The 22,641-nt window shown below is 36.4% G+C and overlaps 3 protein-coding genes across 5 annotated transcripts in view; 2 read left to right on the top strand and 1 right to left on the bottom strand.

Moving 5' to 3' along the window:
• Positions 1-1,071: 1,071 nt before the first annotated feature.
• On the top strand, positions 1,072-14,042 carry mars. The gene is made up of 5 exons (XM_067771629.1): positions 1,072-1,838; positions 2,584-3,829; positions 11,976-12,580; positions 12,650-13,538; positions 13,782-14,042. The coding sequence occupies exons 1-5, from the start codon at positions 1,263-1,265 to the stop codon at positions 13,871-13,873; spliced, it is 3,408 nt and encodes a 1,135-aa protein (XP_067627730.1). The 5' UTR covers positions 1,072-1,262; the 3' UTR covers positions 13,874-14,042.
• Positions 14,043-15,055: 1,013 nt separating this feature from the next.
• Positions 15,056-15,880, top strand: LOC137246366 (putative nuclease HARBI1). The gene is made up of 3 exons (XM_067777462.1): positions 15,056-15,287; positions 15,350-15,499; positions 15,562-15,880. Exons 1-3 carry the CDS (start codon positions 15,146-15,148, stop codon positions 15,867-15,869), a joined length of 600 nt encoding a protein of 199 aa, XP_067633563.1. The 5' UTR covers positions 15,056-15,145; the 3' UTR covers positions 15,870-15,880.
• A 4,152-nt stretch (positions 15,881-20,032) lies between these two features.
• The window catches only part of LOC137243674 (uncharacterized), a 67,846-nt gene continuing 65,237 nt past the window's right edge, over positions 20,033-22,641 (bottom strand). For all 3 annotated transcript variants that reach the window (XM_067771625.1, XM_067771624.1, XM_067771623.1), the window contains exon 2: positions 20,033-21,575. In XM_067771625.1, coding sequence (XP_067627726.1) covers positions 20,136-21,575 — 1,440 coding nt within the window. In that variant the 3' untranslated portion in view covers positions 20,033-20,135. The remainder of the gene's footprint in view (positions 21,576-22,641) is intronic.

Below are 22,641 nucleotides of genomic sequence, written 5' to 3'. Positions count from 1 at the left end.
ACTGAGTTCGCAAAAAAGACCTTAAAATACGTAGGCTATAAAATGTATAATGAACTACCAGCAGAGATAAAAGACTGTGAAAACGTTGTTAAATTTAAAGAAAAACTATTTCTATATTGTAAAAATTTAAACATGTAATACTAGTTAAACAATGAATGTACTCATTTCTTTTTAATGAAATAGTTTTAAGAAACAATTATCAATTTTATAAATTTTACTATACAATGAATTAGCCTTTTTTGGCCGTAATAAATAAAATAATAATAATAATAATAATAATAATAAAAAACAGCTTTTAATTATTTCGGATAAAGACCCGAACACATAAGAATAACCTATTTGACAAGCCCCATACAAACACCGCTGTCTCCTGCGCCTACAAATGAGTTGACTGCATGTGTTTGTATGGAGTTTGTCAAATAAATTGTTCTTATGTGTTCGGGCATAGTGTACAAGTACAAGGATGTTGACTTATCTGTCAAGCATTCTGACAGGCACTCGCTGGATTCGGAATGACAGCGAATTCAAAATGGATACCATTACCGAGTGCGCCGAATGATTGAAAAATTGAAAAAGTCGATACGATTGGTAGTCAAAAATGTTGTCGTTGAGACCAAAAATGCGACTCTAGACCTGAGATTTCCATCAGGTGAGCGAGGCTGTTTGTATTTTTGACGTTTATCGCTTAGTGAACACACTTGGTATAGGTACACTATGTGTTCGGGCATTGAGAAATCTGCGATCATCTTTGATTCTGCGTATCTTTTCCTTCGAAATTAAAGTGAAAGGAACAGACCGAATTTTAGCCACTTGCACTGTATGTTTGCAACATAGTGTACAAGTACAAGTGTGTTGACTTATCTGTCAAGCATTCTGACAGGCACTCGCTGGATTCGGAATGACAGCGAATTCAAAATGGATACCATTACCGAATGCTCCGAATGATTGAAAAATTGAAAAAGTCCATACGATTGGTAGTCAAAAATGTTGTCGTTGAGACTAAAAATGCGACTCTAGACCTGAGATTTCCATCAGGTGAGCGAGGCTGTTTGTAGTTTTGACGTTTATCGCTTAGTGAACACACTTGGTATAGGTACACTATGGTTTGCAACGCTATAAAATTCCCTAAGGAAATTTCAGTTTGATTTGCTTTAAATTTCGGACAATGGCCTAAAATATAGCGTCAGAAGCGTTTGAAATTTTGTACTTTGAAGGAAAAGTGTAAACTACTTAAAATCCAAAATACTGTAATTTTGATAAAAATGGACCGCTACCGAAATCTTTATAAAGAAAACGCATCAATTCTTAATCAAGCGCAACACAATCGGAGAAATCGGGAATTACAAAATGCAAATCGCGCCAAAAGCCGACGACAAATATTTGAAAGCGGGCGGAATATTGAAGTTAGCCATACGCCCAGAAAAGTTGCTATGCCCCAAGATGTTGAAGTAAAAAACCAAATCCTAGAAAAGGAAAATATCGGAGTTGTTTGCAATGTTAAAAATGAAAAAAGTGAAGAACCCAAGCCACATGAAAACGATTGGAATAAGTCCCGCATTGCTTTAGCCAAGAAAGTAAATCCAAAAATAGCAACAAAACAAGAAACTTTCTTATTAAAATTTATTAAATGGAAAGAAGCCCACAAACTAAAAGAAAAAAACAAAATTGAACCAAAACGTCGTCCATTTGCTGGTGGTGGTGTTGGAGGCAATGCGTTTGATAACACAAGAACGCCAGCGGTGAGCAGCAATGTTAATAACAAAGTCGCATCATTTGTACCAAAAGGACATACAACATTTAAAGCACCTCCAGGTTTACGAAGTCCTACAGCCAACATGGTAAGAATCGTCTTTATCCATTCTGAAAAAAAGCCTAAGATTTTCCATCATTGCGTCACACTTTGATAGTAAATATAAATAACAGTTGTTAGAGTTATCCTAGATGCCAAACATTATTGGCCTTTGCCTAGAGGCACTCCGCTGGAGCGCCGGTGCACTAATGGAATATACAGCCAAAATAAGATATATAGTAATTGTAGAAATTCCCTCTACCAATATCGCGTCTTCCGGCGGCTTCTAGTTTTTGCATAAATTTTGCCAATGTAGATCAGCCTCTTATGAATCGCCTCCCAATAAACTTCCCACTTATTTAATTTTACTCTAAAGAAAAATCGGTTTAATGACTATTTGCAATGATGTTGGGCTAAAATTTGTTGACAGAGATTTGTACATTTGTTGATTTTCATTTCTGATTCGTGATCCCGTGGCAAAAATGCGACTTTAGACAGTTTTTCGCATTTGTTGTGTTATATGAAGAATAAGCGCAAATAATTGTGCAAATAAAATCTTGCACGAAAATGCTTCAATAAAGATTTTCATAGGATTGCCCCCAGCAGCGGTTTGGTCAATACTCGTTGTTGTAGCGATAAGGTTGCTCCCCGAAGGCTTTGGGGAGTGTTATCGATGCTTCATACCGTTCGCTGTCGACATAAAATGTGTAGGTCCCGATAATTAGATAATTATAACTAACTTCAACCTTCCAAAAGGTGTATTACAACAACTATTAATTATTATTTTATTCCAGACTTCAGAGGCTAGGGACCTTTACGCACATGATCGAAAATCATTTTATACTCTCGTTCCGACGCCGCCTAGAAATAAGCAGGAATTAAAAAAATCAACAGCATTGAACAAAACTCCATGTGTATCCAAATTAGGGCTTTCCAATACGCCAGCAACAGCTGCAATGAAGACAAATTTGAAACCAGTAAATGCGACCAAATCGCAAAGTACAGTAAAAACAGGTACCATACCAAAAACGTGTACTAAACCTACAGCACTAGTTGCGCCTACCACAAAAACCTTAGGACGTGTGCTAACATATCCTTCTACAGCGTCTAAAACAACTACTCCAGCAGGTGGTGTACCAAAATCAAAAGCCGGAACTAATAACGTTGGCGTAACAGTGCCACTGAAAAAAAATGGATCTGCTGAAAAACCTATTGCAAATCATTTAAAGAGTGCACATAAATTAACAAAACCTCAACCATCCAAAAAAGCAACAGCAATCACTCAAACAAAGTCTGTGGCGCACGAAAGAAAATTTTGTGCTACAGCAGCAGCAAAAACACAAAAAACAGCTTCAACAGGCATAACCACTGGCGCTGTAGGTAAAGCACATCTACTACAAAGCAAGCGAGCGGCTGCAGTGACGGCGACTACAAAACCTAATGAACAACGAAACGCAAAATTTGCAACTAGTTTTAAGGCTAAGAAAATACAAGTCTCAACATTCAACCGTCCAAATGCCCCCAATAAAATTACCATAAAAGGTAAGACATTACTTGGTGGTGGAGTACGCCCATGTAAAACGGATGCAGTATTTGCAATTGCTGAAACACCAACAGATTTATTAAATATTAATCCATATGAGCCTTTTGTCACATCGACGCGTTTAAAGTCGATTTCACCACATAAAAGCAATGCGCCCAATATAAGCCCCATCGGTAAGGAATTAGACGGAATGGCTGTAACTAAATCAGGTCAACAAAAGCATCAAAATATACGCGCGACACACGGGTCTACTTCGGCAAAACGAACGCTACTCACAAATGAAGTTAAACCTTGTATACAAAACCCACCGTCACAATTACAACGGCAGAAAAGTAAATTCAATTTTATACGTTATTCTGCTGGCTTATCGGAATTGGACACAAGCTACGAAAATGAAATGAAAATTGAGGAGGAAGAAAAAAAAGATCTAACTGAATTTAAATCAGCACAGCAAATAACGGTATTAGAAGTGAAACCGATGCAAGTAATTGAAGAAGGTATGTATTCATTAATAAATTTTTAATATATTACGCAAAGCTAAAACTGAAAACAATAGTAATTAGTTATTAAATGGATTTTGGAGGTCATATTTTTTGTGCATTGGACCAAACAAAGTTTTTGTAAAGACTGACTGATCCAATGCAAACAAGTGTGTTTTCACTGCTAGACAGAGCAGACGGAAACTCCAACACATTAACAGAATTTTTGACACCACTAATGCACTCGCATAAATTGTTCCTTTTATTCGTATGTAAAACCATGGGATGTATGTCTCACAACTGCTTCAAAGCAGCTAGGATCGCTGCAAACAAAGCCATTAGGTCAGCTAAGCAGAAATTTTATAATAACAAGTTTAGTGCTGCTTTGAGTTCGAAGGAAACTGGAAGTCGATTAAAAGTATTGGTATCGGAAAATCCTATTGCGATATTTCTGTCCTCCCTGATGTAGACACTAACGAGATAAATATAAATTTTGTAAATCTGCCAATCTCAACTAACAATATATGTACTGACAATTATTGTATTCGCGCTAATGTTGATTTTGGTCCTCTTGAGTTTGCTAGTGTCGATGATTGTGATGTCGTTCAAGCCATTCTGTCAGTAAAGTCTAATGCTATGGGGTTCGATGGTATATGTCCGAAATTTTTAAAAATAATTCTTCCTAAAATCCTTCCTCACTTAACCTACTTGGTTAACTCTGTGCTGACGTCCTGTGTATTTCCTGCTAAGGTAATCCCAATCCCCAAGCAAAACAAGGAGTATAGACCTATAGCTATTCTGCCTTTCCTTTCCAAGGTCGTCGAACGAATTTGGCACTGCCAGATAAGTACTTATGTGCAGGATAATAACCTCACAGATTCCCAGTCTGGATTCAGGTCAAATCGTAGCTGTAAAACGGCTCTCCTATCGGTGATAGAGGATATTCGAGAACAAGTTGACTCTTCTCGACCATTCAAAAGCGTTTGACTCGGTCGACCACACCGTTCTCTGCAAGAAGCTGGACAACCTATTTAATTCCTCCAACTGTGCAACAGCCCTAATCAGATCGTATTTGGCCGACCGAACTCAGGCAGTAAGTGTTGGTAGCAGAAAGTCTGACTTCGTCAGTGTTTTAAGAGGCGTCCCACAAGGCTCAATCCTTGGTCCCCTGTTATTTGCTTTGTATATAAACGATTTGCCTGGTGTTCTCAAGTATTGTAATATTCACATTTATGCTGACGACGTACAATTGTATATGTGCTGTCCTAGTGACCGTACCAATTCATGTATTAATAACTTAAATTACGATTTGTGTCAAATTGGTACGTGGGCTTCTATGAACGGCTTATGTCTTAACCCTAAGAAGTCGAAATGTATAGTCATTCATAGAAAGTCACTAGATAAAAGTGGAATGGAAAATTTAATTTTAGACAACACTATTATAGCATACGTTGACACGGCAAAAAATCTAGGTGTAGTTGTTAACAAAACCTTGACATGGAAAGATCACATCTTCCGCACAGTGGGAAAAGTGTATGGGATGCTTCGTACACTCTGGCTTACACAATATTTTACTCCGTTACATATTCGTCTACTAATAGCAAAAGATACTTAATACCTACGCTCCTTTATGGTTGTGAGGTTTACTCTAATTGTGACTATGTATGTAATAGGAAACTTAATGTTGTTTATAACAACATTGCTAGATACGTCTATGGGTTGAAAAGACTTGACCACGTCTCTCATCATGCTTACAGGTTGCTAAACATTTCTTTCGATAACCTTATTAAACTTAAAACGCTCACTACGCTACATAAATTAATATATATGAAGGAACCTGACTATCTGTATCGGAGGCTAAATTTTCTCCAGTTGTGTTGTTGTTGTTGTTGTAGCGATAAGGTTGCTCCCCGAAGGCTTTGGGGAGAGTTATCGATGTGATGGTCCTTTGCCGGATACAGATCCGGTACGCTCCGGTACCACAGCACCATTAAGGTGCTGGCCCGACCATCTCGGGAACGATTTATGTGGCCACATTAAACCTTCAGGCCATCCCCTCCCTCCCAACCCCAAGTTCCATAAGGAGCTTAGCGTCGCCAGAGCCTCGTCTGTTAGTGAAACAGGATTCGCCGCGGATAGGTGAGGTTGACAATTGGGTTTGGAGAAGCTATATGTTGCGCTGGCAACCTGCAGGGTTGTGCTACACAGCCCCTTGAATCTGGTATTTTAGTCGCCTCTTACGACAGGCATACCTACCGCGGGTATATTCTACCCCCCTAACCCGCTGGGGGTGCAGACATCGTATGCTAATATCTGATCGCCAGTTCTTCATTACTTCCATACGTCTTTGGAACTCGCTCTCTTCTAGACTTAGGCTTATAAGCAATGCTCGGCTCTTCAACAAAGAATTACCAACTTTCTATAATAACCTAGACAATTAAAATACTGATTTCTTCTAAGCAAATGTACTCTTATACAGAATGTTTACATCAGGTTTGTCATGTCGTTTCTAACAACCTGATAAAAAATTTGCTTCATGCTGTGATGTAAATTTCCATCAGCATATCTGTCAATTGATGCCTCAAATGACTAATAGCTGTCTAGCAGGGTAGCTATCAAAATATAAGTATTGGCTTTGAAACCTCGAAACATCCCTCATTCTTATAAAAAAAGTCATAAAGCTCGTATATGTATATGGAAATGTCGTCTTAAAAAGCTTTAAAATGTCAATTACACACAGAGGCTTAATGAAATAATTAGTCAAGTTTTCTATATTAAAGCCTAATTGAACGCAAACTTCCATACAAAATACAAATTCTTAATTATCTCATTGCTTTATTGAATGCCTAATCGAGTGAAAAATCCAGTCGGTTTTGCTTTTTGCTTCGAATTTTAATGTCAATGTAACAAATGACAATTAAAAATATATTATTTTCAATACTTTACGAAAAATAGAAAAACACGAAAAAATTCAAAATTTAATTTTCGCTGCATTTGCTGCAAAAGATAATATGGCTTTTTCGAAAATAGGCACATATTTGGTTAGGTGCAAGAGCTATGGGTAAGTTGCGCATGCATTTTATTTTGATTGTATTTATAGAAGGAAACGACTGCTTTCCATTTTAACTATTTTTTTTTTTTTTTTGTAAAAAGGAAATTTTTTTGGGCCTGCTGACAGATGTTCGTTTAATAAAGCAAAAGACCTTATATGAAAAGGAAAACTTAATTATTTTATTAAATAGAAATGTGATTCCATTAAGTGATCTGGTATAAAATCCATTTTTACGTTTGCATGAATATTTAATTTATTAACAATACTTTACTAATTTATGTATATTGTGTACCCTTTGAAAAGAAATGAAAAAGGCGCTTAGGGATATACACAAAAATTCTTCAACTTTCTATGCCAACCAATGTCCGGTGAACCTCGTTCTCAAACACAAATACCCCAAACTCGCAGTAAAAGAAAGCAACCCCAGGCATACGAGCGTCACTCCAGCTCACATTTTATCTGTGTAATGTAATAGGTTAAACTCTTACTTATTCGGAGTTAATCCCGACACACTCAATCTATATCGCGCTTGTAAAGTGTCCCCACATGACACCAACCGTCTTTTCAATTGCAGTGTGAAACTGACGCCTCTAACATCCACTTATCTGTTGAAACTGCAAGTTTCCTCGGACTTGCGTTAGAGGATATTGATGACAATTTGTTGTTCAAACTGCAAGTTTCCTCGGACTTGCGTTAGAGGATATTGATGACAATTTGTGAGTTATCGCACTTATGCGATGGAGTCAAGCACTGATACAAGAAAAACAACCAGTCAATTTTTTTTGTGTATCTGTGTTATTTGTCGCCTATAATCTGCCTTTTGATTCTTATATTACCTTTTACCTAGCACGCTTCCTCCAGAACTTTGGCTGCTTTTTCATGGATACAATTTTTTCCTGACGGACACTGCAGTGATCTGGCAGCCTAGCCTGCATTCCGCATCTTCATGCACAGTAAACAGCAGACCCGAACCATTTAAGTTATTTGGAACCATCTGTATACACGAGTGTAGTATGTTCTGCTATTTCCGCACCTTTTCGCCAACCTTCTGGCTCTTTTGGGGGCCAATACTTTCCCATTAAATACCTAATAAGAGAGTTTGGGCGATTAGCGCCACGTACATCCTTGCATTCTCTTTCTTGTACTCAGTGCCACGTAGCTTTCTTCGCTCTCTCTTTCACATGGTGTTTCCATGACAACTTCCCATCTTCTAATTCCTAGATTTTTACTTGCACGTAAATCTCGGGAACGCTTAATATGACCACTAAGCAATTATTTGATGACCAGCGTCCATAGCATTGGTGATAACACCCCAGCCTGCGGCGTTCCTTTCTTTACATATATGTCTGTTACATATAATAGTTAAAAAAGAGAGAAAATGTATACAGTTCAAATAAGAAAAGAAGGCGAAGCATACATTTTTTTACTTTTAATTCCCAATAAATGAAAAAATACTTGGATAAGCCAATTTTGAGCTTCGAAGAATCTATGTTTTGGAGGCTGACGTCGAACTTAATTCTATGCTTATTCTCAATCTCTTTAAAGAATTGTTTTGATTTAAGACCCAGCCGAGTGTTTAACAGTGCATTAATTATTGAGCAGCAATTTAAAAAAAAACATATGTGTAATACATATATGAAAAAAACCATGGTATAAATATTACAAGGTAAAACCAGTGAGAGCCGAAATGACGTTTAAAAAAATTTTAAAATTCTCACTGCTCACATTTTAATTTTTTTATTTTGGTTTTGTTTTCATAACAGAAATATAACAAACTGTAATATATTTGGTAATTCTATACGACAGCATGACACGTCCAAAAATATCAAGAGGGGTATCAAAAGACGCGTTTTGGATCCAGGGTCGCGAATCCGAAAGCGGAGGTAAACAATTTTGGGCCTGTCAAGAGATATTTGCAAAAGAAATATGGAAAATTTTCATGTGGTTGTTGTAGTTTTGATGATTTCGTGGTACCCACAAAAAAATTGTGAACATAACTGTTTTGCGCGGATATAGTTTTGGTCTCCAAACTGGTGTTGAACCCACCCAAGGTAATTTTTTTATAAGCGCGGTCAAAGGCCGCCAATGCAGAAAGGTGTTCTGCGCAAAAATACTATGGATTCCACCCTCGGATTCGGAGCACTCCGGGGTAATTTTTCGGGTTTTCGTTAATATCTTTTGAACGATCTAAAATTTTTATTTTCCGCCTTCGGATTATTGTTGTCGAGGTCAATACGAGTCTTTTTACACCTCTCTCGGTGTTTTTGAACAGGTATTACCAGTGTCATGCTATCGTATAGAATTACATTAGTTTTTGCGTTCTAACATTTTTTATTGGTGGAAATAACTTTTTTTTGGTGGGAAAGAAATCTCAACGGTCAATCGCATTCCAGAATTTTCAATTCAGAATTGTATTGTGGTTTCCCGCAGAAAGAAGCATCAGGCCACGATCCTCTTCTGAGGAATTTTCTTCAACGTAAGAGCTACATACCTACTAATAATAACAATTTGGTGTGACATATATCCGAGGAGATTAAGGTCCAGCTTTCCATCCAATTTTAAGGCTACGTATCGTGTATTCATTTTTATACGAACTGGCTCACCTAAATACATGTTTTATGACGGGCCAAAACTTTATCTGCTAAGGCGGACGAACTTTTGGTGCCAAGGTGTGGCCGAGGGACAATCGATACCGTTTATACAAATTTTCTTAAATATTTTTGATGGATAGGCAAACGCACTAGCTCTAGACCACGGGGGCAGACTTTGGCCGTTCAGCCGGTAAATTCAGCCTCCACGAACTATCATACTTCAACTGAACGATGCTGTTTAGCTAAGCTGCGAAGAGCTACAGCGCTTTTGCTGGCGTGGGTAAGTTATGGGAAGATCTCCACAGAGTTCGGAGAAGCAGGTGGGGGTAAGACTTTGATCTCTCTTGGTGCCCCTTGTTGGCGTCAGTTATCGCGAAACAGGGTTAGCTGGAGTGATTTGTTACACAACGACTAGCATCTCCTAAACGGTTAAGCGCCAATTAACGAATTTATCTTCCAACCGCGATGCACATTTAAGACTGCTGATCTCTTATGAAGTGAAGTTACAGCATATTTAAGGGTTAAAGACGTATCAACCAAGTGAAGAAGGATGAATGAAAAATCAATAGGGGTTGTCTCCAACATTCGCTTCTTAATTAGAAGAGGTTAAGAAGGTCTTTTCCTTTGTCCCTTTGCAAAAATAGGACGTGTTGAGGCATCCACTATTTTGGCAACTAATTTTTTTGCCATATACATCAAAACGGATTTCAAAAATCTTCGAAATATTTTTTCACTTATTTCATAAGCGTTTTATTTTTTTGGCATTAAAAAGTGAAAAATGTCATACCAACAATTTTTTGTGGTTTTCTTTGGTTTGGCATTTCCACAAAGTTTAAGAGAGTGATTTTAAAATTTTTTTAAAAATCAAAAAACCATCATGGCCGCCAAGAAGAGTTGTTGTTGTTGTAGCGATAAGGTTGCTCCCCGAAGGCTTTGGGGAGTGTTATCGATGTGATTGTCCTTTGCCGGATACAGATCCGGTACGCTCCGGTACCACAGCACCATTAAGGTGCTGGCCCGACCATCTCGGGAACGATTTATGTGGTATATCAACATTCAAGTTGATATTTAAAAAAATCTTTTATTTTGATTTTAAGTATAAAAATTTATTTTTGTTTATTTTTGAGTTTAGATATTTTCCAACTAATTAGAATTTTCTTTTTTTGAAGTTATTCAAAATTTTAAGTTAACACGAAAACTCAATTAAAATTATTTTAAAAATTAAAGTAAAGAGTACAAAGTAGTTAACACTATATTTACTCCCCAATATATTTGGTGGTTAACCAAATATTTAAATATTTATTTTTTAAAAATATTATGTTATTTATTTGAAGTATAAAATATTATTTTTGTTTATTTTTGAGTTTAGATATTTTCCAACTAATTAGAATTTTCTTTTTTTTGAAGTTATTCAAAATTTTAAGTTAACACGAAAACTCAATTAAAATTATTTTAAAAATTAAAGTAAAGAGTACAAAGTAGTTAACACTATAGGTCAAAGTAAGATCCGAATTTCTTTTATAAATTTTAAATTTAGAAAAAGGAATAACTGATACAACTGCGCCGGTATCGATAAGAAAATTAAGTTTATTGAATTTATCAAATATGAATAGGCGACGAGTAGGTTTAATAATAGTTCCATTATCCGTCACCGTCATAATGGATCGTTTCAGTTTAAATTTTGTTCGGAATTTGAATTGTGATTTTGATTAAAATTGCATGGGGGTATACATTTAAGAGCGTTATTCTTAATTTTTTTGTGATACCAACAAATATTTGTTTGTGAAGTAAAATTACGATTGTTTGAAAAATTTCTTGATTTTGAAAAATTTCGAGATTTAGATCTATCTCTATCTTTAGATCTTGAACGGATTTGTAATTGATTAATATCATTAGAAATTTTATTTAAATTTTGATAAATAGCCGTAGTTAATTCAGTTAAATTTTTAACGCATTGTTCTAAAATATTATTATTTATACTTGAGCCTACAGGAGATTTGGAATAATGAGGTTCATTGGTCTGACATTTTACCATTCATTCTACTTGGTTTACGAACTTCTATTAAAGAAGATTTAAAATGTTCATCTGCTGAACTTGTTTATGGCCAAACACTTAGAATACCTGGTGAATTAATTATTTCAAATAGTAATAAAGAACATGATTTTTCTAATGACGCTCTTCATAAAATAAGAGAATATTTTTCGCTTGTTCGTTCTAGGGTTTGGAGAAGCTATATATTGCGCTGGCAACCTGCAGGGTTGCGCTACACAGCCCCTTCAATGAGGTATTTTAGTCGCCTCTTACGACAGGCATACCTACCGCGGGTATATTCTGACCCCCTAACCCGCGGGGGTGCCAAGAAGAGTAAATGGTTTTACCTGGTAATATTTGTACCATGAAAAAAAGTATCAATGAGGATTTTGTTTTTTTGTCAATTTCATTTCAATTAACTTTCAGTTTATGTAAATCAATAACCTTTTGTTCTTTCCCTAATTTTTACCGTTTTTTTATTTTTCTCAGACAATTTGGCAATGCCTCTACAAAGTGGTACAAACTGCAAGTTGTCTTCGGACAAAACACCAACTTCGAATGAATCTGAGCGCCCCGTTAATTATGTAGGTTCCTTTGTATCAATTTCGCGTGGAAAGGTAAGCGCTCGTAAGGAGCGCGAGAAACGTGATAGTATATATGTACCCAGTGCAGATGTCACACTGTTAGCCACAGCCCCCAATACACCGGTTAAAGCAAAGCAAGAAGTCATGTGCCAACCTACAATTGTTACACCGATTAGTATTGAGGCCAGGCGAATGCTCGAAGCCGTGCGGTATTTCCGTCAGCAGCTTAATAGTGAAATTGAACGCTTACACGCATTATGTGATCAATGGGAGGTTTATAAACAACAAAATTCAAATCTCCTACAAGAAACTTGCGGTGACGATATGATTAATGTGACCGTTGGTCAGGCTAAACTCTTAACAAGCAAAAAGTTTCAACAATTCGGAGGATTGATTGATCGTTGCGAAAGCGGAGCTAGAGGTACAGCAGCGGCATGTGATGGTAGTGAGGACACAAAACCAGTCACTGATGTAGATTTGGAGGGCTTCTGGTCCATGCTTAACTTACAGGTAATGGAATAAAAATTTTGCATTAAAAATTGCTTGGTTCGATTTTTTATTGTATATTTTTGTTATAAGGTTGAAAATGTTGAGAAACGATTTGATAATTTAACACGTTGGAAATCGAACAATTGGTCTGATCCAGATGATGCGATTCAAACTAATAAACAGATCAAACCAAAAGCCAAATCAAATTTAACTAAAGTCAAAAAAGCAAAAGCCCCAGCTAAAACCGCAAAGGCAAGTAGTGGCTTACAAGCAATGCTACGCAAAATGCATGCTGAGATGCGTAAGAATAAAGAAACTGTAATAACTGCGGAAACCCATGCCACTGATGCTGTTTTAACTTTTATACCGAGCCATCAGCGTCAACGTCTGTCACACAGTGGTACTCCAAAGGGTGAATGTAGCACTGAAACTGAACGAAATAGTACACCGCGGCGTGTGTCGGTCGTGGTGCGCGATCGTAAATCACTTTCTGCTGCAGCAACGGTTATTAGTCTGCCAGCTGATAGCACAGTGGCTTCAGCTGTAGCAGCACAAAGGCGTATCTCACGTTTGTTTGCCGCTAATGGCGTTAACGAATCACCAAGATCATTACATTCATACAGCAATGAGCTGCGACGTAGTATAAGCAATATGGAGAAAGCTTTTGGCAATTGCAGCGATTTACGGCGTACCACACTCTCGGGAAATGCACATAAAGCGCGTCGTCGAAGTGGTACACCGAATTTCGTTGAATCACCTCTCGGTACAGGATTGAATCAGCAGCCTCAACAACCAGAAAGTTGCACACCACCAACAATAGGTGGTCGGAAGTCTATATTGAAGACACCTGGGATTGCGAAAGGCAAACCAAAAAGTGTAATTTTCAGCGAAAAGTTGCGCGTAAAAAAGTTTAAGTTTACTTTTGAAGACGACGATAAGTTGAGCGATGAAGAGGAACTTATGCAAACAAGTAATGAAGGTAAGTCCATATTTGTTTATACATAGTTGGTGTAATAGTAACAAAATCATACCATACCATTACGCTCGAAACGTACATATGGTAGAGTCAACTGTTATGCATACTTACATAAATATTCCGGTCAATCATTAATTCACAATATCTATTAAAATTATCAGAATTTAGTAGATAATTTCGGAATTGATGATAAGCCTGATTATTTTCAATTGTCCTAAAATGTTTAACGTCCTGTTTGTCTTTTAGGGCTACTGAATGATCAACAACGCACATATTCCTTACGTACGCGTAAAGTTGTGCTACGACCATCTAGTGAATTTGAAATACCTAAAGCTTAAATTGTCATACATATATAATTATCTTTTTTATTTGCTATTCGACTTTTAATTAGTTATGTTATTTTGCTACATTTAATTTCTTTTGTAGTTGCATGATTTATCAATATCAGTTGTTTGTATACATTTTAATCTTTAAATAAATTATTCACATGATATCCATAGCAATAAAGTATACATATGTGCATATGTGTAAAGTTTTGCTATGCCATCGCAAAGCTTTTCATAAAAGTAATTCAAATGATCTAAAAAAGTTCATATCTATGTTAAGTCCTTAATTCTGATGGATTAACTTTTGAACTTGGCTATTGAAGCATATTTTGTCCAACACTGGTTTAACGAACAGCTGACTATACCCTCCAAAAAACGCGAGTACTCCATAAATAATGTAAGGAATACTCCTTTGGGAGTATAGGAGTGTTCCAAAACTAATCTGTATTCATACAAAAAATATGCTCCAATTAACATTGCGATGTCCTAGGAGAGGAGTAGGTGATTCCACTCTCGCTTTGTTTGTGAGTATTCAATAGAGTACATACGTGAGAGTACTTTCCAAAGTACTTTCACTGTAGTACTCCATGGAGCACCCACAAAGGATCATATGCCAAAGTACTAAAGAGGAATTGTGTCGGAAAGAATTATCGGAGTGAATTTAATTTAAAATGAAAGTAAATGAACTTTTATATTTTTTACTACGAATATTCTTATGTTATTTAGCATTTGCGTGAATAAAGAAACCAGGGGCCCGAATCGCCACATACGATCACGGATCGAAAACTATACGAAAGACAATTACGTGATACGTCAGACGTATGGGTCGATTGGCATTACCACATACGATAGCTATCGTATCGTAATTCATTCTTAGTTCACAATAAATTTTAAGGTCCACATCATTGTGGATTTTATTTTTAAGTCACAATAGATGTGGAAATGTCAAAATATTTAAAAAATTTAATAAACAAACGAAATTTTAAAATGGAAGAAGATGAAACAGTAGCACGGAGGCTACTTAGAGATAAAAGTGATCCTTTAGCTTTACCACAAACTGCGTAAGTATGTGGCAAATAAAGTTTTACAAGTATACAAAAATGTGTGTTCTGAAGATTCTTGAAACGATTTAGATTATCTAAAGAGGCTTTCCAGTTTGTACTTCATGCCTTAGAATTGAAGCAGTCGGATGCAAAAGCGGTGCCTCCAGTTCTACAACTAGCTGCTTCTCTTCTAGGAAGTGGCGGGTATCAGCATTGTGTCGGCAGTGATTATTTGGTTGGAATGTGCCAGAGCAATGTGCCAAAGGTAACATCCCACGTTATTCTCGAAATAAACAAGTTGTGTCCACAAAATATACAATTTCATTTAAACGAAACTTCGGAATGTAAGCAATGGTTTATGGATAAATACAAAATACCTGGAGGTAGGCAAACGTTCAATTACATTTATTAAATAAGTTTTTTAATTGGATATCTACTTTTACAGTCATCGGTTGCATTGATGGCACACACATCGGCTTGCAAAGACCATCTGTGGATGAGCATATGTACTTTAATAGGAAAGGATACCATAGTATCAACGCCATGATAGTGAGTTGTTGCGATCACACCTATAACAGCAATGCGTGGCTTTTAGGTACGACAGTGTATGCTTTGTGGTTAATATTACTATTGTAATGACAATTTTCATTTCAACAGGTGATTCTGGCTATCCACTAGAGCCGTGGTGCATAACGCCTTACCAAAACCCCGCCGATGGCTCCAGTGAATCCGCATTTAATGATGTACACTCAAAAGCAAGATGTACCATCGAACGTACCATTGGTATTTTTAAAGGACGTTGGAAAATTTTAGGATATGGCAATAGGGGTAGATACCATCCTACAAAAGTGGCACGATTTGCCAATGTGTGTGCAGCTTTACATAATATCTGCATACAGTTCAAAATTGATTACAACATACGAAGATATGAATCAGACCAAATCAGCGATGTTGACCCAGGCTAAGCCAACCATCTTACCACAATTGGTCAAACAATAAGAGACCAAATAAAACACTAATTAATTCCATGAAAATATTAAGAAAAAACGATTTGTAAAAGCAAATGAATTCATTTAATTGTTTTTACTAAGTGCTAAGTATGTATGTTAAAATTAGAGATAAAATAAATGAAATGACTATTCGTTTAATTGCTAAAATCACAAAAATTAAAAAAATTCAGGTACAAACTTTGTTTTTACTAAGTGCTAAGTATGTATGTTAAAATAGAAATAAAATAAATTAAATGACTATTCGTTTAATTGCTTAAAATCAAAAAAATTAAAAAAAATCAGATGCAAACTTGTTAAAAAGCTAACTTAAAATTTTAATTTCTTCTTTTTCTATTTACACTTATTGCTAGAGACTAATTCTAAATTTTTGATTTGTAAATCAAGTGCATGTGATTCTTGATGCAGTTGATGCTTCTCCTTAATGGTCAGCATCTTTTCTTGCACTTGCGACAACCTCTCCTGCACCTGCACCAATCGGTCAATCTTCTCCCCCAAATCGCGCTAAAATCAGACATTCTACTCAAATTTTGTTGGAGCACTTACAGTTCTGTTAAAAGAACATTGCATATTACTGATCATAGTGTACCTATACCAAGTGTGTTCACTAAGCGATAAACGTCAAAACTACAAACAGCCTCGCTCACCTGATGGAAATCTCAGGTCTAGAGTCGCATTTTTAGTCTCAACGACAACATTTTTGACTACCAATCGTATGGACTTTTTCAATTTTTCAATCATTCGGAGCATTCGGTAATGGTATCCATTTTGAATTCGCTGTCATTCCGAATCCAGCGAGTGCCTGTCAGAATGCTTGACAGATAAGTCAACACACTTGTACTTGTACACTATGTTACTGATTACTCAAAACTGAGCAACACTCAACTTGACTTAGAAGTCTGTTGAATTTTGATTTTCTATGTAAGTTATAAGTGACGTTTACATTTTGAGATGTCATTTGTTTGGTTCCATTTCATTTTGACATTTTGTCATGCAAATTGACATTTATTGATTATGATGCCAGATTGTATGCGCTAAGTGGAGTATAATCGTGGCTAAGTTGCCAAGTTTACGCCAAGTCAAGTCTATGGTAAGCATTAGTAATGCGCCCATAAGTGTTGCTAAGTTTTGAGTAATCAGTAACATGCAAAGTTCATTTAACAGAACTGTAAGTGACAGTTCTCAAGTCAAGTCTATGCTAAGTACTGAGATACTATTAATTTCTAGCCTGTTAAGGATTAGCAACGCTCAAAAACTTTTAGTTTACATATATCCGGCACCAGACCATAAGTTGGTTACTTGGTAACGTTTTACAAGACGGTGCACCACCTAATTTTTATCAAAAATTTTCAAAGTTGGTATCAAAAGACGCGTCTCGACCTCCGTTTTTAGAATCCGAAAGCGAAAATTTAAATTTTTATTTCTGTCGAAAGTTATAAGCAAAAAATCGGTTAAAATTTTCATGTGGCTGGTGTTTTTTGCCAGATTTGTTGTACACACACACACACTAATGCAGAAGGTTGTTCCGCGCATTTAGTTTGGTCCCCAAACCGGTGTCGGACCCACCCAGGGTAATTTTTTTATAAGCGCGGCCGAAAGCCGCCAACGCAGAAAGGTGTTCTACGCAAAAAACTATGGATCGGGCCCCATTTTCGGACCCTCTCGGGGTCAATTTACGGTGTTTTGTAAATAACTTGCGACAGAAAGAAAATTTTTGATTTCCGCTTTCGGGTTCATAAAACGGAGGCCGAGACGCGTGTTTTGATACCACCTTTCATAATTTTTTGTTAAAAATTAGGTGGTGCACCGTCTTGTAAAACGTTACCGGATACTTAATTGGCGCTTAACCGTTTAAAGAATCATCGGCGTCCAAATTCTTTCATTCGAATAATATGGCCTAGCCAGCTTGTAGAACTCACCAGCGGGTTAGGGGGATTAGAATATACCCACGGCAGGTATGGCTGTCGTAAGAGGCGACCAAAATACGAAATTTATTCAAGGGGTTGTGTGGCGCAACCCTTTCAATGGGTTGTCAGCGCAATGTATAGCTTCTCCAACCCAATTATCAACCTCACCTACACGTAAAGAATCCTGTTTCGCCTTCTTTTTTCGTTCGAATCACTGAACGAACTGTCAAATAAACAAACGCCAATGTTCTGTATATGAAACTATCTAAATAAACAACAGTTCGTTCTATGCTAGTCGATCTTCCAATTTAATGTATTCGTGTACTTCACTTATAGATTCCATAGAAAAGTATATACAGGTAGACACGACTGCCATTGATTTCAGAACACGACCGCTTCTCTTCGCTTGGTCGCATCAACTAACTCGACTAAGCTCGACTTCTACTCAACTAAGCTCGACCTTTACTGACACATCGTCACCGTGTGACGACTCGGCGAATAATATGGAATGCAACAGCGTTAAAATATAGTAAATAGGTCTATTATTTTCTTGGTTTGGTAAAATTAAGCTACGTGCTTTGTTCTTATCAACGGCGCATAGTCATGGTCAAAATAAAACAAGTTTTAAATTTAGTTACAGCTTTTTTGCCAGATAGCTCATAGAAAATTATGTGAGAAAGCTGCAACTAAAATTAAAGTCTATTTTATTTTGACTATGACTATGCGCCTTTGTGTTTTAGTAATAAAAATCGCGCAATTGCTCATGTTTGTCATTATAACAATGGCTCTTTATTTCCAGCCAAACAGCAGTGTTTACATCTCGTTGTGCACTTGCATGCATAAAAATTTAGCTTAGAACTTTTAATTCATATGTAGGTGACGTGTTTGCCTTGAGTTGCTGTGTGATTTCGCTCATATCAACTCTACCACCTACCTTGATCCCGTATTACGCTATAGTATAATGACTACACTTACGTTCTTAGTCTTTAGTAATCCGTTAAGTGTTTCAAAACCATATGCTACGCCCGTATTTACATTGTACATGTATCCCCCATATATAGGGCTGCCAGGTCCCCCTGAGGCAAAACCTGGACACTTTGAAAATTCAAGAAATATACACCACCACCCGCCCTCCTGATATACCTTCCAGGTACTCTAAAACAGCTAATCACAACTACAATTCAAAATAAATACTTTTAAAGTGGTTCATATAGATAAGTAGGTTCATATGTACCTATGTATGTATGTTGAAATACTAAGTTTCGTGAATGGAACATTTTTTACGTAAGTATAAAAGGATAAAATTAAACAGCTCAGCGGCGGAGATCAGCTGCCTTTTTATTGTATTGGTTTTACAATAAAAGAAGATATTTCTTTTGAAGTAGACGCCTCGCATAACCTTATCTCCATTGTGAATGATGACTAAGTGTGCTATCTTATCTGTCAACTGCCTGACAGGCTGTTCAATATGGCTACTTTTCAGCGTTTTGGTAGGCTGTTCAATATGGCGGTGCCTATCTAGAAAGAGAGACAGAATGAGACAGCAATAGTCAAATACAAATCAGGTGATCCAATCACTTTGGAATTTTGACGTTTACACAATGCTTATCTCCACCTTGACCCAATGGCAATAAAACAATCCCAAATTGTGCACAACGATTCATGTTCACTTCTTCCAAGTTTCATAAAAGACCATTTCTCTGTGTATGAGAGAAGGATTAACCTTTCCATTTTGGCATTTTCTAAAAGTGATTTAAAAGTATTATAAACACATCTATTTTATAAATTTTGTGAGAAAACTTACAGTGAAATCAGAAATACTCAACTTGAAGAACCAAATACTTAGCGGAAAACAAAAACACCTGTAGCTAATTAGGAAGAACACTTTACATCGATAATCGATATATGTGTACTAGCGATGCTAGAATTTTACAATTAAAGTCGGTAGTTGGTACTTGTATTCAGTTGGAGCGCACATTATAAGCAAACCAAATAGTTCGTAGATTTCATGACTCTTTACAATCGATTAGATTTAAAAACCAGGAAACCTAAACGAAAACCGGGACATTTTATGGTTGGACCGGGAGACCGGGACAAATGGCCTAAAACTGGGACGTCTGGCAGCCCTACCCACATAGCATAAACTTACAACGGACTACGCTTGCGCTTAAATTAAGGATTCCCTCATACAGTGAACGAAGATGTTAACAAATGTTGTTGCGGTCCTATACTCAGTTATTTATTTTATTTCCGTCATACATACATAGTACGTGCGAAGGTGCACTAAAAGCTATATAGAAATGTTTTGTAAGTATCCTTAATTTAAATTTGTAAAGCGTAAACCCTTAATTAAACTACCACATTGCAATGGCACATCTCTAAAACTTATGCCATCCACAAGATCTGATTGTAAACTGCAAGGATATTCAGAACCGTAAGCATCCTTCTGCCATAACAATTTAATTTTATACTCAATTTCGGGAGTGAGCAACAGTCCTTCACCCCAATCAATGTGCATATCGCAATTATATTTTGTTTGTTTTTTTGTGACATTATGCTGCCAAATAATAGAATCATCAACTTTTGGGGTGTTAGCATCTGCGTTCTTATCATCAACATCATTATCATCAGACTCATCATCACTATCACTATTATTTTGTATTTGCTGTTGCTTTTGGTTATTGCAAATAGCAGGCGCTAAAATTTTAATTTGAAAGTTCTCACTATATTCGCTGGTTGCATTAAGGGCGGCATAGGCATAATATGCGGCTAAATGTGATAAATTTGGCGTTAAACGACTACAAATTATAAGACCGCGGAAAGCAATAAAACGATCACATTTAATTAACAATGACCATTCGTGTGTGTGTTGATTGATGATTAAAGGCGGACACGCTTTGAAATAACTGCGTTCAATTATATTACATTTTTGTTGCTGTGTGTATTGTTGTTGCTCTTGCGTTTTTGCCAACACATCTCCATTCACGTAAGCAGGCAGTTGTAGATCATTTATGATTAGATCATCATAGTCTTCCTGCTTTACACCCAATGCATGACACTCCTGTTGACACCAATCATAAACGAACCAAAGCATGTGTTTGCTTGCATTTTCATTTTTATTTGCTTTAATGATTGCTTTCATACATTCTTTAGAAACATGCACATAGTGTTGTTGCTTGTGCGCTGTCATATATTGTGGATTATTGAGACAACAACGACTGAAGAAGGACATACAAACTTCCAATAAATCATGCAAATCCATGCAAACGCATAACTCCAGCGCGGGTAATATGTTGTCGTATCGTAATTTACGTGCTATTGCTAATAAGCAACTATGGATAAGATCGGCAATTAAATATTTTTCAGCACAATAATATAATTCAATAGCTTCTTCTAGTGTAAGCGCCAGTAAATCAATGCTGCCAGCATAAATGTAATTTAATAACATTTGAAAAATTTCTATGCTAATATCTAATATTTCAATTTCTTGTGTTTGTTCGCGCAATGGTCCATAGAACATGGCTTCAAAAACTGGACTGGCTGTGGCTAGTATTAGTTTGTGACATTTTAATTGTTTTCCAACAATGTGAAAAACGCAATCAAAGAATTTTTCAGAACGTAAAAGTTGTTCGAAACGGCGTCTTAATTGTGCGGCCATTGTGGCGCTATCCATATGCTGATGAGCTAATTGTACTGATTTCCGATGTGGCAGCTGGAGTTCATCTGTGAAGCTTGGCGCGCATAATGGGGAGTTCATCTGAAAATAGACAATTTTAAATTTAGTAATTTATTTAGTAATTAAACATTAGTACAATAAGACTTAGTATTTTATGGTGCAACAGCCAAATTATCAAAAATATAAATTCTTGGGGAAACAATAAAATAGAGATATCATATTGTGAGGAATATTAGCATCACTAATTGATCTCACATCCCTAAGGTTATTAAATAAAGGCACAACAACATTAAAGCAAGCTACATAAACACAGTAATCATCATTTACCCACATATATACAAGGCAACAAAGAGATACTCACCATCAGCCGAAGTACTACTCACATATACACACGCATATGGCTATGCGAGAGACTATAAACTACAAATATACATGTACATAAATGGCTGGTGACCAAGCATGCATTGCGAGAAGTTACTAGACCTTAGGAGAAATGGGTGGACGAGCCAACAGAGAGTATAAAAGCAGCGAAAGCTGAGTAATCAGTTTGATTTAAGCACGCTATTCAAAGTAGTCTAATAAAGACCATTTAGCATTATTGAATATTGGAGTTATTTATTCAACAATTTAGCGATACGAATGTTAGTAGAAGGTGTAAAATAAGCGGAGTTTCCCTAAATTCGTTACAATATCTTAAAAGTAATGCAAGTCAGCAACCCCATTAATCTCGGCTTGCTAAGGCCGATAAAATAAATAATTAAAAGTAAAATAAACTTCATAAAATAAAATAATTATAATTATGTTAAGATGTAGGATAAACATTACAGATTGAAATTAAGTCACTTTTAAAAAATAATAATTCATTGACAAGCAGAGAAGTGACTGTAGATCAGTTTTTTGAAGTTGCCTTTGTTAAACTGGCTTTTTACAGAATAAGGTATTGAATTCCAAAGACGAACGGCGTTAATGAAGAACAGCCTTCATGGGGAATGTGAGTTTATCATATAGATACCGAGGTGTTTTGCAGTGAATAAGCCGATATAAGAAAATATAGTTTCTGGATTTCATATATTCGGAAATCTCACATCCCAAACGTATTTCAAAGCAAGTAAAGAAGTCTTAGGTTCGGTTGGAACCGAACATTACG

Source organism: Eurosta solidaginis, chromosome 3, assembly GCF_040869045.1.
Source record: "Eurosta solidaginis isolate ZX-2024a chromosome 3, ASM4086904v1, whole genome shotgun sequence".
In the NCBI taxonomy this organism is placed as follows: Eukaryota; Metazoa; Arthropoda; class Insecta; order Diptera; family Tephritidae; genus Eurosta; species Eurosta solidaginis.
The sequence above is the reverse complement of the archived record's forward strand: the minus strand, read 5'-3'. Positions and strand labels throughout refer to the sequence as shown.

Bases quoted from the DNA above. Each gene is read 5' to 3' on its own strand.
- LOC137246366 (XM_067777462.1), top strand. From the start codon at position 15,146: ATGTGCCAGAGCAATGTGCCAAAGGTAACATCCCACGTTATTCTCGAA. The intron at 15,288-15,349 runs GTAGGCAAACGT...CTACTTTTACAG, and splicing joins TAAATACAAAATACCTGGAG to TCATCGGTTGCATTGATGGC. The intron at 15,500-15,561 runs GTACGACAGTGT...TCATTTCAACAG, and splicing joins CAGCAATGCGTGGCTTTTAG to GTGATTCTGGCTATCCACTA.
- mars (XM_067771629.1), top strand. From the start codon at position 1,263: ATGGACCGCTACCGAAATCTTTATAAAGAAAACGCATCAATTCTTAAT. The intron at 12,581-12,649 runs GTAATGGAATAA...TTTTGTTATAAG, and splicing joins GGTCCATGCTTAACTTACAG to GTTGAAAATGTTGAGAAACG. The intron at 13,539-13,781 runs GTAAGTCCATAT...TTTGTCTTTTAG, and splicing joins TATGCAAACAAGTAATGAAG to GGCTACTGAATGATCAACAA.